Source organism: Talpa occidentalis, unplaced genomic scaffold (genome assembly GCF_014898055.3).
Source record: "Talpa occidentalis isolate TD23 unplaced genomic scaffold, MPIMG_talOcc4v2.1 talOcc4.5, whole genome shotgun sequence".
NCBI lineage: Eukaryota > Metazoa > Chordata > Mammalia > Eulipotyphla > Talpidae > Talpa > Talpa occidentalis.
In genome coordinates, this window is record NW_023604861.1 from 121,933,686 (window position 1) to 121,950,629 (window position 16,944).

Consider the following 16,944-nt stretch of genomic DNA (forward strand, 5'->3'; position numbering starts at 1 on the left):
AGGTATATTAACTCATAGTAATTTAGTAACTAATCTGAAAGTAACTTTCATATTCCACATGTAAATACTACTATCTGATATTTATCTTTCTTCTCACGACTTACTTTGCCTAGCATAATCCTCTCCAGTTTCATCTGTGTTGTCGCAAATATTGTGTTTTTTTCCCCCAAGACTTATTTTTATTTTATTTTATTTTTAAAGATTTATTTATTTATGCATACAAGAGCTGGGGTACAGGTCAGAGGTTTGGGGAGTGAGAGGATTCACCAGAGACAGAGTGGGGAACAGAACAGGTGGACTGACCAAAAAATACACTGCTGAGTGAAGCAGCAGGCAAGTCAGTCGAGGTCTGCTGTGCCATGTGGGTTAGCTCCTTGCTTGGGAATCGAGCTTATGCTACATGGCTGGTGATAGTTTGATAGTGCTGAGACTTTAACCTCTGAGCTACCAGGGAGACCCTCAAAATGCTGTCTTTTAAAATAGCTATCTACAGGGGCATCCCCAGTGGCGCAGCGGTTGAGCGCTGGGTTGTGAAGCTGCCCGTAGCCTCTGCAGCGCTGCTTTGATATCCCTGGCTGCTCCCCGGCCACCGGAGGAGGGTCCCACATGGCGTGCAGACCTCTCCTGCCGTCCGCTGCTCCCCTCAGCAGTGTACTTCAGTCCTTCTGCCTGCTCTGCTCCCGGCTCTGGCTCTGGTGAATTCTCTCACCTTCCCATGCTTCTGACTATATCCAATGCTTGTATAAATAAATAAATATTTTTTTTTTAAAAAAAATAGCTATCTACAGTCTTTTTTTTTTTTTTGAAGTAAAACTTGTATTTCTTGGGCCTCCCCGGTGGCGCAGCGGTTGAGCGCTGGGTTGCGAAGCTGCCTGCAGCCTCTGCAGCCGGTTCGATCCCCGGCTGCTCCCCGGCCATCGGAGGAGGGTCCCACATGGTGCGCAGACCTCTCCTGCCGCCCGCTGCTCCCCTCAGCAAGTGTACTTCGGTCCTTCTGCCTGCTCTGCTCCCCGCTCTGGCTCTGGTGAATTCTCTCACCCTCCCACGCTTCTGACTGTACCCAGTGCATGTATAAACCAAACAAACAAATAATAAATAAATAAATAAATAAGACATGCCTCTAGAAAAAAAAATTAAAAAAAAAAAAAAACAAAAAAACTTGTATTTCTTGAAAAAATTGTTTAGTTTACAACTCACAATCACATGCTTTTCATGAGATATACTTGAAGTGCTTTATGCATTTATCACTACAAATTGAATGCTTTTTATTATACTGAATATTGAATTTTTTTTATAAAACTATACTCACAGTTCAAAATTTAAAGAAATTAAGTGAAACTGGCCTTAAAAAGCCTTGATGTCACCTGTACCCCTATGTTTATTGCAGCACTGTTTACACTAGGTAAGCTATGGAAACAATCTAAATGCCCAAAAATAGATGACTGGATCAAGAAGATGTGATATATATACACAATGGAATATTACTCAGCAATCAAAAAAGATAAACTCATGCCTTTCGCAGCAACGTGGATGGAGCTAGAAGGAATTATGCTCAGTGAAATAAGTCAGAAGGAAAAGGAAAATTATCAGATGGTTTCACTTATAGCAGGAATATAGGGGAACCAAATAAAGATATCAGTGTAAAAAAATAATAACAATACAAAACACAACAAAGCAAAACCAGACAATTATAAATAAGGACATACTGCAGGGGAGGAGGAGGGAGGAACACAGGGAACTGTGGTGATGGTGCACGGGTGCATTGGTTAAGGAAATTCTATGGAGACTACACCTGAGGGGGTCAAGGGAAGCAAATAAATTGTTTAAAAATGAACAATGATGTAAAAAATAATTTATAAAAAATAACCACATTTAAAAAATAAATCTCGGTGTCGATGTCAATGAAGGTGAAGAATGTATGACTACAAGTACATTTTAATTGCATTACCTTGATTATGCTTCTAAAGTGCCAACAGTGTCTCAGGCTCAGTTTTGTCCCATAAATGCAAATGTCAGCACAGTGAACAAGGCAAATTCTGTGTACTTTATGAATGCAGTTTTCATTTTGTGGACTTCTTGAAAGGTTTTGGGGAATTCTGGTAATCCACAGTTCACGCTTGGAGAACTGTTGTGATATACCGTGATGCCATTTAGAATGTGGGTATGGTATTGGGTAATACATCTTTGAGAAAATGATTTTTAAGCAAAGCAAAAGGAATGATAATATGTGAAAGCTTTGAAGGGAACAGTTCATTTGAAAGTTTGAATTTTGCATTTTATTCTCTGACCATGAAGCACCTTTGAAAGATTTTTAGCTGGGGAATGATGCAATCTGATTTTTATTTTTGTGTTTTTTAAAAAGATTTATTTATTATTTATGCGTATAAGAACTGGGGTATAGGCCAGAGGTGCAGAGAGGTGAGAGGATTCATCAGAGATAGAGAGGATTCATCAGAGATAGGTAGCAGAACAGGCAGAACTACTGAAATACACTGCTAGGGGAGCAGTGGGTAAGATCGAGAAGTCTGCTGCACCTTGTGGGTTAGCTCCCTGGCAGGAATTGAACTTGTGCTGCAGTGTCTGCCGAATGCTTTATAGTGCTGAGCCTTAACCCTTGGTGCCACCAGGGTGGCCCCTGATGTTTCTTTTACTGAGGGCACTCTGTTAAAGGAATTTAAAAAACTGGCACATTTAATCAAGTTCTTTTCCATATTTATAGTTGCAGAGTCCTTTGTTATTGATAAATCTTTAATGAAAACCTAGAGTTCAAGTTGTACTTAGGTAGTAACTTGATTTTGACTCATACCTTTCAGAAAGACATACAGGGCAGGAAGAAAGAGCAACAAGGAATCTTTATGGCTGTATGACATTTTATTCTTCAGTTGAAATATCTTCACTTGCCTTTAAGTGAAATGAAACACCTTTAGAAAATTATTTGTGTTTCATTATTTAGAATAAGTAGTTGAATATTTATGAAGGCAGATACTCAAGTAATTAACTTATTGCACGTGCACTCATATAGTTAAGGTAAATCCACAAATGTGCATTCTTTGGAAAATTCACATTTCTGAGCTACATTTATATGTTAGAAAGTGCCTTTTTAAAAAAAAAATGATTTAGGGCCTCCCCGGTGGCGCAGTGGTTGAGCGCTGGGTTGCGAAGCTGCCCGCAGCCTCTGCAGCGCCGGTTCGATCCCGGGCTGCTCCCCGGCCACCGGAGGAGGGTCCCACATGGCGCGCAGACCTCTCCTGCCGCCCGCTGCTCCCCTCAGCAGTGTACTTCGGTCCTTCTGCCTGCTCTGTTCCCCGCTCTGGCTCTGGTGAATTCTCTCACCCTCCCGCGCTTCTGACTGTACCCAGTGCTTGCATGCATGCATGCATGCATGCTTGCATGCATGCATAAATAAATAAAAAAATAAATAAATATTAAAAAAATAAATAAAAAAAAAAAAGATTTATACAAGAACCGGGGTACAGGCCAGATGTGTGGGAGGGTGAGGGGATTCACCAGAGACAGAGCGGGGAACAAAACAGGCTGACTGACTGAAACACATTGCGAAGGGGAGCAGTGGGTTAGACAGGAGAGGTCTGCTGCACCATGTGGGTTGCTCTGTGGCCGGTGGGGATCGGACCAGCACTGCGGAGACTGGGAACAGCTTCACAGTGCTGTGGTCAACTGTCTGCCCCATCAGGGAGGCCCAGTGCCTTTTTTTTTTTTTTAAGTTTCAAAATTTCTTTTACATATATGGTAATAGTGACTATATGCTAATATTTGGGGATTCTTTAAGTATTGCACACCTTTTTTGGCCACTGTTACAACTTTGTTACACCTTACCTGTGAATTGTATCTATGCTTTGATTTTAGATTGTTATTTTAAAAGTCATTTCAAGTTTTAATCACATATCCTGGATTTCCTGTGGGTGTTCTGATGATAAATATCTGCCCCCTCCCAATAGAAATGGATTCTTTAATCATAAAAAGGTGTTTTTTCCATATTTGATTCTTGGTTTATATAATTCCTGTCCTTAGGCAACTTACCTACATTATATTTGTCCTGTATTAGACCTTAATTTAAAAAATTGTGTATTTTATATAGTGTTAGGAGAACATAGTGGTATCTCTCTTGTTCATTTATGATTTTTATATATTTGAAATTTTTTCATAAATGACAATTGAGTTGATCTTGGATATGATGACAAGAAATGAATATAGCACTAGAGGGAAGTGATAGGTGTAAAGATAGTATGTTTCTGACTAGAAGTGGGTCTGTGGATGAAGTCTTACATGTTTGTTATGTGTGGGTTTGTTTTTTTTTTAATAGAGGCATGTTTTATTTATTTATTTGTTTGTTTGTTTGGTTGGTTTATACATGCCCTGGGTACAGTCCGAAGCGTGGGAGGGTGAGAGAATTCACCAGAGCCAGAGCGGGGAACAGAGCAGGCAGAAGAACCGAAGTACACAGCTGAGGGGAGCAGCGGGCGGCAGGAGAGGTCTGCGCGCCATGTGGGACCCTCCTCCGGTGGCCGGGGAGCAGCCGGGGATCGAACCGGCGCTGCAGAGGCTGCGGGCAGCTTCGCAACCCAGCGCTCAACCGCTGCGCCACTGGGGAGGCCCTGTTATGTGTGGGTTTTTGAGCGGCTTGGGTACACTAAACTGAGAATCCTTTTATCTTTATCTACATCTTTCTTATTTCCCCTACTGTATCTCCTCAATAAACAAAGTAACATGTGACAGGCAATAATTTTATCTTCAGTGGAATTTTATTAAAATGAATATATTGCTAAAACACATGTCCTGGACTTACAAATTTTTGCTGAGAAATAACTAGTTTCCATGTTGTCCTTTTCTTTCTTTTTTTTTTTTTAAAGATTTTTTTATTTATGCATATAAGAGCTGGGGTATAGGCCAGAGGTGTGGGGGGTGAGAGGATTCACCAGAGACAGAGTGGGGAGCAGAACAGGCAGCCTGACTGAAATACACTGCTGAGGGGAGCATGGGCAAGTCAGGAGAGGTCTGCTGAGCCATGTGGGCAGCTCCCTGGCTGGGGATCAAATTTGTGATGCAGTGGCCTTGGATAGCCTCATAGGTTATGTCTTAATCCCTTGTGCCACTGGGGAGGCCTCCATGTTTTCCTTTTTGTCCATTAATTGAACAGTGAGTAGTATTTAATTTTCTGGTTACATAGTCTATCATATTCCCTTCTTTCCCATAGTTTTTCTTTTTGGGGGTTTATAAGTTTTTTTTAAAAGATTTATTTTATTTATTTACACAACTGGGGTACAGGCCAGATGTGTGGCAGGGTGAGAAGATTCACCAGAGACAGAACGGGGAACAGAACAGGCAGAATGACCGAAATACACTGCTGAGGGGAGCAGCGGGCAACACGGAAAGGTCTGCCCTGCCATGTGGGTTGCTCTGCAGCTGGCGGGGAGTGAACCACCACTGCAGAGGCTGCGGAAAGCTTCACAGCGCTGTGCTCAACTGCCTGTGCCATCAGGGAGGCCCAGTCTATAAGTTTTTGTGTGTGCATGTGGGGCAGAGGAGATTTCATTAAAATGAATCTGAAAGAACAGAGAAAATGGATAGTTTAAATTTCAGATTGTAAGAATGTTTGAGATAAATGAGGAATTTTACACTTGATAGCAAGATAAAGGGATTGTAAAGATTTTTTAAAAGGATTTATTTTTTATTTATTTATGCATGCAAGAAATGGGGTGTTGGCCAGTTGTGTGGGGTAGAGGTGGTGCTGAGAGAATTCACCAGAGATAGAGTGGCAAGCAGAACAGGAAGAAATACTGAAATAACACTGCTGAGGGGAGCAGCAGACTAGTCAGGAGAGGTCTGCTGTGCCATGTGGGTCAGCTCCTTGGCTGGGGATGGAACTCATGTTGTAGTGTCTGGTGATAGTTTGATAGCACTGAGACTTTTAACCCTGCACCACCAGGGACACCCTGGATTCTAAAGACTTAAAACTACAGTTTAGTTCTTTTCGCCAGTCTGTATTGCAAATTACACATAATCAATTTTATTTTGTTTTTGAGAGTAACTTTTACTTGAATTTGAACAGAGAAAGCTTATTACACAGAATCGTTCACCCCCAAAATGTCCTTTTTCTCTTCCATGGAAGAAATACAAAAATAACTTTTATCATGATGCTTCTTTGTAATAATTTATGTGAATATTGAAAACTTTTACCATTATGTATTTTTATTAGAATTGTGGTAGACCTGAGAAGGCAAATTTAGAAAATGTTGAAAGTTTGAGATTTTAATTAAATAGCTGAAATGTTTAAAATTCAATTAATATTGTAATTAAAAACCTCCAGTGTCCTAGTCATTATGAAAACAGATGAGTTTAACCATAGCAAATTGGTTCTTTTTAGATGGTAACTAGTTTTTCCAGGTGTTGAACATGGTTCTTTTAAAGATCTTCATGTGATGGAGATATGGTAGAGTGATAGAGATATGAATATTGTATTTAATGATACTGAACTATAAACTTGAAAAATTAAAATGGTCAAAAAAGAGATAAAGATAAGTAATTTAATTAACTGAGAAGCAAATCATTAGTGGGTATATTAGTTTGCTGTTAGTTTGCTAGTGCTGCTGTAACAAAATACCATGAAGTAGGTTGTAGCACAGTTGTTGCTGGCAGACTTGGTTATTTCCTGGGTGCCTCCCCTTGGCTTAGACAACTGGTTTTCCCCTTGAGCTTCTTTACATGGTCACTACTATGTGTACTTCTATAGTATCTCTTCCTTTTCTTATAAAGACACCAGTCTTTTTATACTTAGGCTTCATCCTAATTGCCTCATTTTAACTTAATCACATCTTTAAAGATCTCATCTCCAAATACAGTTACATTCTCAGGTGCTGGGGGTTGGACTTTCATATGAACAAAATGAAGGCCTTGAAAGTAGGTAATGAAATTAATCAAAAATAAAAGGCATCACATGTAATTTAATTTTTTTCTTATTTTTTCTCCTTTTATTTAAAAAGGTTTATAGAAGTACAATTGTTCTGTTTTTTGTTGTATATCTCCTAGCCGGAGAATTTTCATCCTTGGGCCTTCTCATCACGTGCCCCTTTCTCGATGTGCACTTTCCAGTGTGGATATATATAGAACACCTTTGTATGACCTTCGTATTGACCAAAAGAGTAAGTATATAGAAATCTTACACCTTTCAAACAGCAAAATATTTTTTAAATAGGAATTATAAGGTAATTAAAAAATTAAAAATACGAATAGCACAAATAATATTTCAATTAAAAAATATAATTTATTGTAATCAGCCTGCAAAAAAATAAAAAGGAAGAAAGCCTAAAAGACAAAATTGGACTTTTCTGTCAGATCTACTAGCCTTCACCCTGAAGTGGTTGTGTTTATTTCAGGGAAATACCATGTACTCATTGTATCATGAGACAAAAAATTAGTTCCCTCAACAGATTGATGAAAGTAGTTAGCCTCTGTGTTATTTACTTCCTTTATTTCCTTCAGCTATTTGGTGAGGAAAAATGAGACAGATTCTGAAAGAAAGGTGCTACATAAATCATAAGTGTTTTAAAACATGACTATTTTGATTTATTTTCCTATAGGATTCCACAAATCATTTAGTTTTGTTCATTTTATACATTGGATATGGATGTATTAAAGTGAAACCTTTCTACTTTTCATAGTAGTTTTGGGGAATGGGAGAGCATAATTTTTTTTTTTTTAAAGATTTATTTATTTATACAAGAATTGGGGTATAGGCCAAAGGTGTAGGAGGGTGAGAGAATTAATCAGAGACAGAGTGGGGAGCACAACAGGCAGACTGAGGAAAACACTGCTGAGGGGAGCAGTGGGGGAAACAGGAGAGGTCTGCCCCACCATGTGGGTATCTCCCTGGCTGGCAGGGAATCAAACCCACGCTGCAGAGGCTGTGGACAGCTTCACAGCACTGGACTCAACCTGCTGTGCCACCGGGGAGGCCTGGGAGAGCATAATTTTTAAACACACAGGGCAATCTAGAGAATAGTGTCACAAATGCTTATGTACACGTTATCTGTAGTTGACTTGAATTTTCTTTTTTGACTTCAGTTTATATTCCCAAAAGTAATCACCTTTATGAACTTCTTTTCTTCCAGTTTATCTAATTATATTTTTAAGTATGTTAGGTGCTTATTGTTCCAAGAAATTTTGCAATATATCTTAATGTAGAATGAAAGAAGTCATTTGCAAAGGAAATGATAACCTATTTTTCTAAGTATAAAGTATCGGCAGTCTGTTAAAATGTACATTATTAATGAAATTCAGAGTGTTACTAACCTTATTTCCTGGGTTGGCTGTACGGGATGTTTTTATCTTGTAATTTTAAATAAAATATTTATTTTTAAAATCTTGTTGGGAAATTCAGAAAACTTTGGTTTTGAATATCCTTTCATTAAGAAGGGAGAATTTTTAATCAGACATAATTTTGAAGATAGTCATATACCCTATTTCTACTTCTAAGGATGTAGTTATAAAATCATTGATTCTATGATAAAGAATCCTATGTCATTTTTTTACTTTTAAAAATACTCCTATATCATTTAAAAATTTAATATTTTCTTGCTATACATTATCTATTTTTAATTTTTTTATTTTTTGGAGATTTATTTATTTATGCATACAAGAGCTGGGGTATAGGCCAGACGTATGAGAGGGTGAGAGGATTCACCAGAACAGGCAGATCCACTGAAATACACTGCTGAGGGGAGCAGCGGGTGAGACAGGAGAGGGCTGCTGTTCCATGTGGGTCAGCTCCCTGGGCAGGGATGGAACTCGTGTTATACTGACTGCGGATTGCTTCATAGTGCTGAGATTCAACCCCTTGTGCCACCAGGGAGGCCCTATCCATTTTTTAAAGTATAATTCACCAGAAACTTCTGAATTAATACTATTTCAACTTAAGATCAGTTATATTATATTACTGTGGTAAATTTATATTCTGTTCTGTCCCACAACTTAACTTTTAACTTTGAGGGAAAATGATATTTACTTGAAATTTTCTATTCTTAGTTTGGCGGGACTCTGAGATATGAAATAAGAATTTCATGTATTTTATTAAACAAGAAAACTCATAAACTGTATAATTAATCACGAGTTAAGTAGACCAGTGGGTTTTCCATACTTGTAGCTCTAATCTACAATGTTCTTGTAGTATATACTAATTAAAGTTAAAGAAAAGGGCCTCCCTGGTGGAACAGGCAGTTGAGTGCCACACTGTAAAGCTCTGCAGCGTGGGTTTGATCCCGGCTGGCTGGCAAGAATCCCACATGGCACGGCAGACCTCTCCTGTCTCGCCCCCTGCTCTCCTCAGCAGTGTATTTCAGTCATTCTGCCTGTTCTGCTCCCCACTCTGTCTCTGGTGAATCCTCTCACTCTCCCACGCATCTGGCCTGTACTCCAGCACTCATATAAATAAATAAATCTTTAAAAAAAAAGTGAAAAATGCACAAATGAAAAAAATAAACAAAAAAAAGGTCAAAAAAAGGCCTACCCAGAGGTGATTTTAGATATAATGAAAGAAATGGATGAAAAATTTAGTTAGTTTTTATGTGATGGTGTAACATTGAAAATGCTGAGTAAGTCATAACATGTATTATTGTTTGCTATGTGAAAAACTAGTTGTTTTCTTCTTTAAAAATTAAACTGAACTGAAGTAGAATATTATGTGGTGCTTCTGTCTCTTACTAAAACATAATTTTGTATTAATGAACAGAATATCAGAGGATAAGGATATACATTAATTTGTTTGTTTTTTGAAATCTTTTTAGTTTATGGAGAACTATGGAAAACAGGAATGTTTGAACGCATGTCTCTGCAGACAGATGAAGATGAACACAGTATTGAAATGCATTTGCCTTATACAGCTAAAGCCATGGAAAGGTATATTGATTAATATAAGAAATCCCAGTGAAATCATAGCTATTAGTTTCTTTGGAATTAATTTAACTAGGGTGAGATAATCTTAGGATAAGGAGATTTATAATTTTACTACTTGAAATGAAATTAAAATATGAGGTTGTATTTTATTAATGTAGATTGAAGTTGGTTTTGAATAGTCTACCTATGAAGGCTGAACATACGAGCTGACATCGTTATTTTTATTAAGCAGAAATATTTAAAATCTTGTGTATATCGGCTTGCATATTGTTTTATTCTTTAGACATTTATCTCAGAGTAGCAGTTACTATTGTATTATGGTACAGAGCTGTAAGTAATAATAAAATCTTAGATATGAATTAACATTGGAGGTCATTTATTTCAGCCTTCTGCAAAGTATATTTATCTCTTTTTATAATATGCTTGGCAGATTATTATTTTGTACCTGTTAAAGTTCTTCCATGATAGGGTGTTCACTAGACTATAAGTAGGGTGAGGACAGGGAAGGTATCTATTTTGTTTTTCACTTTAACTACACTGCTAAGCACAATACTCATCACATAGTAGTCATGTTTTGGCAAAATGAAATAATTTTTTTAAGAGATTGCTCTCCTTTTAGGGTGGTATTCAAATTAGAAATGTTTCCTTTTGTAGGTCATATTTACATAATTTTTTTAACCATTTCCTTTGTGTGGATTTAATAGTCCATATATGGTTTGACTAGTTCTAAATATGGTTAGATTGGTCCTTTCCTGGATCTTGTTATTGTATTCCCTTAATAAGGTACATAGTGCATTGTAGGTTTAACAGCAAGTATTTGTTAACTTAAATACATTAATGAAGTCTGAGATTGCAGTAACATTTTTTATATTGATGAGGCTTACTACTGGCTAATGTATTTGTGGCCAGTCAAATGTTTTTCATACTCTTGTGAAAAAAGTCAAGGCTTTTTCATATTGTTAAGCTGGATTTTTTTTCCTTTTGTATTTTTATGGTAGATTTTTCATGTTGTTGTTTCCCTAGCGCTTTTATTTTATTTTTTTAAATTTTTTAATTAAATTTAAAATTTTTCTTATATTCATTTTTGTACAGTATTTGATTTCTCCCATCATGTGTCGTTGCCGTATCTCCTACCGTCTACTCACACACGAATGCTCATATGGTGGATTTCTTATTAACCCAAATGTGGTTGTCTTCTCAATTACCATAATTTTTTCATGTTGGTTTTAGTCCATTTTTTGCAGTGGGATCATTTCCCCTTTAATTCTGTTTTTTATTTCTTTCAGTCTTGTTTTTGATAGCAGTTTACAGTAACTGTGAGGAATTACTTAAGCTTAAAGAAGTTTCCGATTATCAGTGTGATAATAAGTTATAAGCGGTATAATTTTAGGTTAATTTTCTGTTATGCATTCTAATTCCTGAGAAATTATTTAACCAATATATACTTTTTATTTTTGGACAAGTTAGTATAATCACAATATCCCATTCTTCACCTACATTGGACAATAGAAAACTTTTGTTATTCATTGAAATGTTTTGCCTATTTTGTGATGGGAAAATATAATTTAGACTTTATAAATTGCAGTACAATAGAAGTGTAAGTTATCAACACTATCCTTAAGGAGATTTTAATAGGGTAACATTTTAATTGTTATTTCAAAAGTACAACATGCAGATTGGAAAATAGAAACTTAAACCAACAAAATTACTATTTACAATTCCCTATTAAATTGTGTTAAGTAATGGTTGTTAAATATGTCGTTCCTCAACAAAATCTTTCCTACTACAACTACATTGGGATCCCTAATACTTACTCTTAGAAAGTACCTAGTACTTTTCCTTTCTCTTTGTAGTCTTTGTTGAGTACATTTTCAGTTTTCCATTACATTTAATTGTTAAAAAAAAATCACAAGTATTTTTAAAATTTTTAATTTTATTTATTTTTACATAGAAGAGCTGGGGTGTAGACCAGAGGTTCCGGGCGAGGGAGGGAAAGGAGGTGAGAGGATTCACCAGAGACAGAGTTGAGAGCAGAACAGGCAGATCCACTGAAATACTCTGCTGAGGGGAGCAGCGGGTATAGACCAGAGAGGTCTGCTGCACTCTATGTGTTAGGTCCCTGGGTGGGGGGTCGAACTCATTCTGCAGCGGCTGTGGGTAGTTTCATAGTGCTGAGACTTAACACCTTGTGCCACCAGGGAGGCCCAAAATCACAGGTATTTTAATAATCAAAAATTTTAGATCAGGGTTTGGTCAGGGCACACCTTGTTCTGAGACGCAAGTCTCAGACCTGGCTTGAGCTGACTTGAATGGAACTAAATAATCCAAGATCACTGTAGTGCTGAATTTTAGTTGAGACTCTTTATTTGTTCTCTAGGTGGCCTGTTCATCAACCAGGACCTTTTCTGTCTTCTTTGTATCTCTTAGAAGGATAGTCTGGATTTCTATACATGGTGATTCAGGGTAGCAAGAGAACAAAAATAGAAATTTTTTGCCCTGTTAAGGCCTGGGCTCAAAACTACATACCCTTATTTCCACTGCATTTTGATTTTCAATGCAGAACATAGTGTTAGTCAAGATTTAAGGGACAGAAATATGTTCTACTTCTTAATGGGAGAAGTAGTGTGTATGAATAGGCAGTCCTTATTGGCATTCCTCATTGCAAATGGACTATTGCTATTCTTTCTTAGTGGACAATTGACATCTCTTCAGTCCTCTTAAGATGATTAGAGAGCTCATCTGATCTATTCAAAATCCATTGTCTTAGGATCTGTATTAGGTTGGGATGTGGATGAGACTTTTTAGGTGCAGCTTTTCTTGCTCTGGATACCTGTGAACTAAGAAGGAAAGTTACTCCTAAATTCACTCAATATACATCTGAGGTAGGTAGAGACAGCCATAATAGATATTCCCATTAGAGAGTGAAAGAAGAATGGGAAACTTATAGCTATTTTTGCTCCAAGAAACCTAACCACAGAACAGAGAATGTTACTTAATTATGGTTTGGGTGGGTGATTACTTGTTTATAAGTTGATTTTCTTTCTCTGGTGGTTTCCTAATTTACTCCCTACCTGAGGGCAGCAAGTTCACCTTGTTTTTTCTGTGCCCAGCACAGTACCAGATACATAAAAGAATTTTAGTAATTGTTGAATGAATTAATAACTGTTTCTCCATTTTCAATACTATCTTTAAATATTTTGCCAAGAATGAGGTTAAATGTTCTTTTTTTCATTAACTGCTTTTCATGTCATGAACATATTTCGATGTCATTTTTTACTCCTTCATATTGTTTGTGTACTTAGGACTTTCTAGTATATTTCTGTTTAATACTTCAATCAGTTGACATTTAACTTTCTCCGTTTTTCACTATTATTAATAATCATATGAGGATGTTTTAAAAATTAAATATCTGATGAATTTATAATGCCACATGATATTTTTTAATTCATTATTTTTTATTGTGATAATATTGGTTTACAACACTGTGTATGATTTAGAGGTACAGGTTCACATCTTTAGATGTTAATGCCAAATCACCCCCACCGCTACTAACAGCACTCACAGTAATCCTCCACGGTAGTCCATTGGGTGTCTTCCCCACTCGTCCACTCTCCTGCTCTGGTCGCCTCAGCTCTGTAGTCAGATTTCTAGGGTTTGGGTTTTTTTTTTTTTTTTTTTTTAGTTTTGTCTGTTACAAGAGCAGTGGAGAATAAATAATGTAGTGGTATTGTGGCAATAGCCTCAGCACCTTAGGTATTAGGATAATTTTCCTTCTTATTGGCTACGTTATGATCGCTTGAAAAACTGAGCTGCTTTTAAAATTTTTGGGAAATTGGAAGAAAAGAAAATTCTCATATTCCTCTTTTAGGGGAGAAATGTCCAAATTAATGCCAGAGAAAGGATATGCAAATAGCTATTTATACATAGTATTTCATCTAATTGAAAATGTTACCAGTTTTAATACTTCAATTATTTATTTACCACCAGTTAAATAAAAAACACTGCCAATTAAATTGTTCTCTTATCAATTAGAATTTTATATTAGAATTATATCTTTATATTAGCATTTTTGCATTAGAATTTAGACCTTTCATACTTTATACCATTGAAAGCACTGGTGGGTGATGCAGTGCTGTTGTTTGATTTTTTAAAAAAATTATTATTTTATATATTTTTTACATCATTCTTCATTTTTATACAACGTATGCTTTATCATCTTGGGTATAGTCCCCATGGAATTCCCACCACCATTTCACGTGTGTACCATCACCATAGTCCCTTGTACTCTTCCCACCCCATTTTGCTCCAATCCCCACCTCCCTCCCTGCAGAATGTCTCTGGTTTATAGTTGCCTGTTGATTATGCTTTTTACTTTATTATAATTATTTTTTTTCCTCATCCCTTATTTGGACCCCCTACATTCCTCCTATTAGTGAAACCATCCAGTATTTTTCCTTTTCCTTCTGGCTTATTTCACCGAGCATGATCCCTTCTAGCTCTAACCATGTTGCTGTGAATGGTATGAGTTTTATCTTTTTTGATTGCTGAGTAGTATTCCATTATGTATATATACCACATCTTCTTGATCCAGTCATCTATTTTTAGGCATTTGGGTTGTTTCCACAGCTTAGCTATTGTAAATAGTGCTGCAATAAACATAGGGGTGCAGGTGTCTTTTGAATTAATGTTTTTGTGTCTTTTGGGTAGATACCTAGAAGTGGAATTGCTGGATCATATGAAAGCTCCATTTTTAGCACTTTGAGGAACCTCCATATTTCTTTCCATAGTGGTTGGACCAGTTTGCATTCCCACCAGCAGTGCAGGAGAGTTCCTTTTTCTCCACATCCTCGCCAACATTTGTTTTTGCCAGTTGTTTTAATATGTGCCATTCTCACTGGTGTAAGATGTGATATTGTTTGATTTTAAGGAGAATATACTCCACTATTAGTTCTGGTATTTAAAATTCTTTTAGTGTGTTTCATATCTTAGATATATTAATTTTCTGCAGCATAGTTTAAAATATGGCACAACACAGAAAAAAGAGGCTTATTAACATACCTTGTCAGGTCTTACTAACTCAATTTTTACTGATGACAAAATTTAGGCTGAAGATAGTTTAAAGTAACTTGCTGCAGATTGTACATCTTGCAAGTTACAAAGATAGATTTTATGTTTTTTGAAATATGATTTACAGGGCCTCCCTGGTGGCTCAGCGGGTTGAGCGCAGCTCTGTGAAGCTGTCCACAGCCTCTGTAGCATGGGTTCGATTCCCAGCTGGCCAGGGAGATTCCCACATGGCGAAGCAGACCTCTCCTGTCTTGCCTGCTGCACCCCTTAGCAGTGTACTTCGGTCCTTCTGCCTATTGTGCTCCCTGCTCTGTCTCTGGTGAATTGTCTCACCCTCCCATGCTTCTGGCCTGTACCCCAGTGCTGGTATAAAAAAATAAATAAGGGCCTCCCTGGTAGCGCAAGGGGTTAAGCACCACACGGTGAAGCAATCCGCAGCCTCTGCAGCATGAGTTCGATCCCCAGCTGGCCAGGGAGCAACCCACGTGGCACAGCAGACTGCTCCTGACTCGCCTGCTACTCCCCTCAGCAATGTACTTCCATCAATATGCCTGTTCTGTTCCCCCCTCTCTCTGGTGAGTCCTCTCACCCCCTGCATCTCTGGCCTGTACCCCAGCTCTTGTATTCATAAATAATCTTTAAAAAAAAAATAAATCTTTAAAAAAAATATGATTTACAGCCTATAAAATTCAGCCACATAATAGTACAATTGAATGATTTTTTAGTAAATTTATGTATTTGTGCATCTGTTCTCAAAGTCTAGTTTCAGAACATTTTTATCACCAAGGAAAAAAAAAACAACTTGTGTTCATTTGAGGCCAGTTGTTACTGCTTTCTGTAAGCAACCATTTATTTGCTTTCTGTCTTTATAGATTTCATTTTCTAGAAAAATTATGTAAATAGTCACAAAATATCTTTTTTGTCCTCTTTTACTTAGCATACTATTTTATTTCATTTTTTAAAAGATTTATTTATTTATGCATATAAGAGCTGGGGTATAGGCCAGAGGTACGGAGGGTGAGAGGATTCACCAGAGACAGAGTGGGGAACAGAACAGGCAGATTGACTGAAATACAGTGCTGAGGGGAGCAGCGGGCGAGTCAGGAGAGGTCTGCTGTGCCATGTGGGTCAGCTCCCTGGCTACGCAAAGGTCGAACTTGCGCTGCAGAGGCTGCAGATTGCTTCATAGTGCTGTGCTCAACCCTTTGCGCCACCAGGGAGGCCCTTAGCATGCTATTTTAGAAGCTCATCTGTGTTGTAGTTTGATCTTTAGTTCATTACTTTCTATTGCTAAATAACTATTCCATTATAGGACTGTAACACATTTTGTTTATCCATCATCAGTTGATAGACATTTGGATCATTTCCATTTTCAGTTATTAGGAATAATGTTACGAATATTCTTCTAAGGTTTGAAAGTCTTGTAAGACTTCTTTATGTGAAGGTATGTTTTCTTTTGAATAGTGCTTAGGATTGAAACTAGCCAGATTGTTGCCATAGTGTTGGCATCATTTTTGTATTTCAAGAGCATTGCATGAAGGTTCCAGTTTCATCATGTTCTGCACAGTATCTGTTTTTGTTGTCTTTGCAACTGTCTGACAGGTGTTTAATGTACCGTTACTGTGCTGTTAATGTGCATCTCTCTAACAACTCACAGTGGACAACTTTTCATGTGGTTATTAGTAATTTTTCTGTCTTTTGTGACATATCTGTATTTTCCTGAGTTTTAATTTGATGATTTTTTTTACTAAGTTTTAAGAGACTGTATATTTTTGTATACAAGTGCTTTTTCATTTTATGATTTGCAAGGATTTTTTTCCATTATATGACTTGTCTTTTCATATTTTTATTTTTATTTATCATTTATTTATGCATATAAGAACTGGGGTGTAGGGCAGAGGTGGGTGTATGTGTGGATTCACCAGAGACAGAGTGGGGAGCAGAATAGTCAGATCCACTGAAATACACTGC

The 16,944-nt window shown here is 37.2% G+C and overlaps 1 protein-coding gene across 5 annotated transcripts in view; it reads left to right on the forward strand.

Moving 5' to 3' along the window:
- The window catches only part of MEMO1 (mediator of cell motility 1), an 81,884-nt gene that overhangs the window by 39,631 nt on the left and 25,309 nt on the right, over window positions 1-16,944 (forward strand). For all 5 annotated transcript variants that reach the window (XM_037528267.2, XM_054701220.1, XM_054701221.1 and 2 more), the window contains 2 exons: window positions 7,045-7,157; window positions 9,798-9,909. In XM_037528267.2, the coding sequence (XP_037384164.1) occupies window positions 7,045-7,157; window positions 9,798-9,909 (225 nt within the window). The remainder of the gene's footprint in view (window positions 1-7,044; window positions 7,158-9,797; window positions 9,910-16,944) is intronic.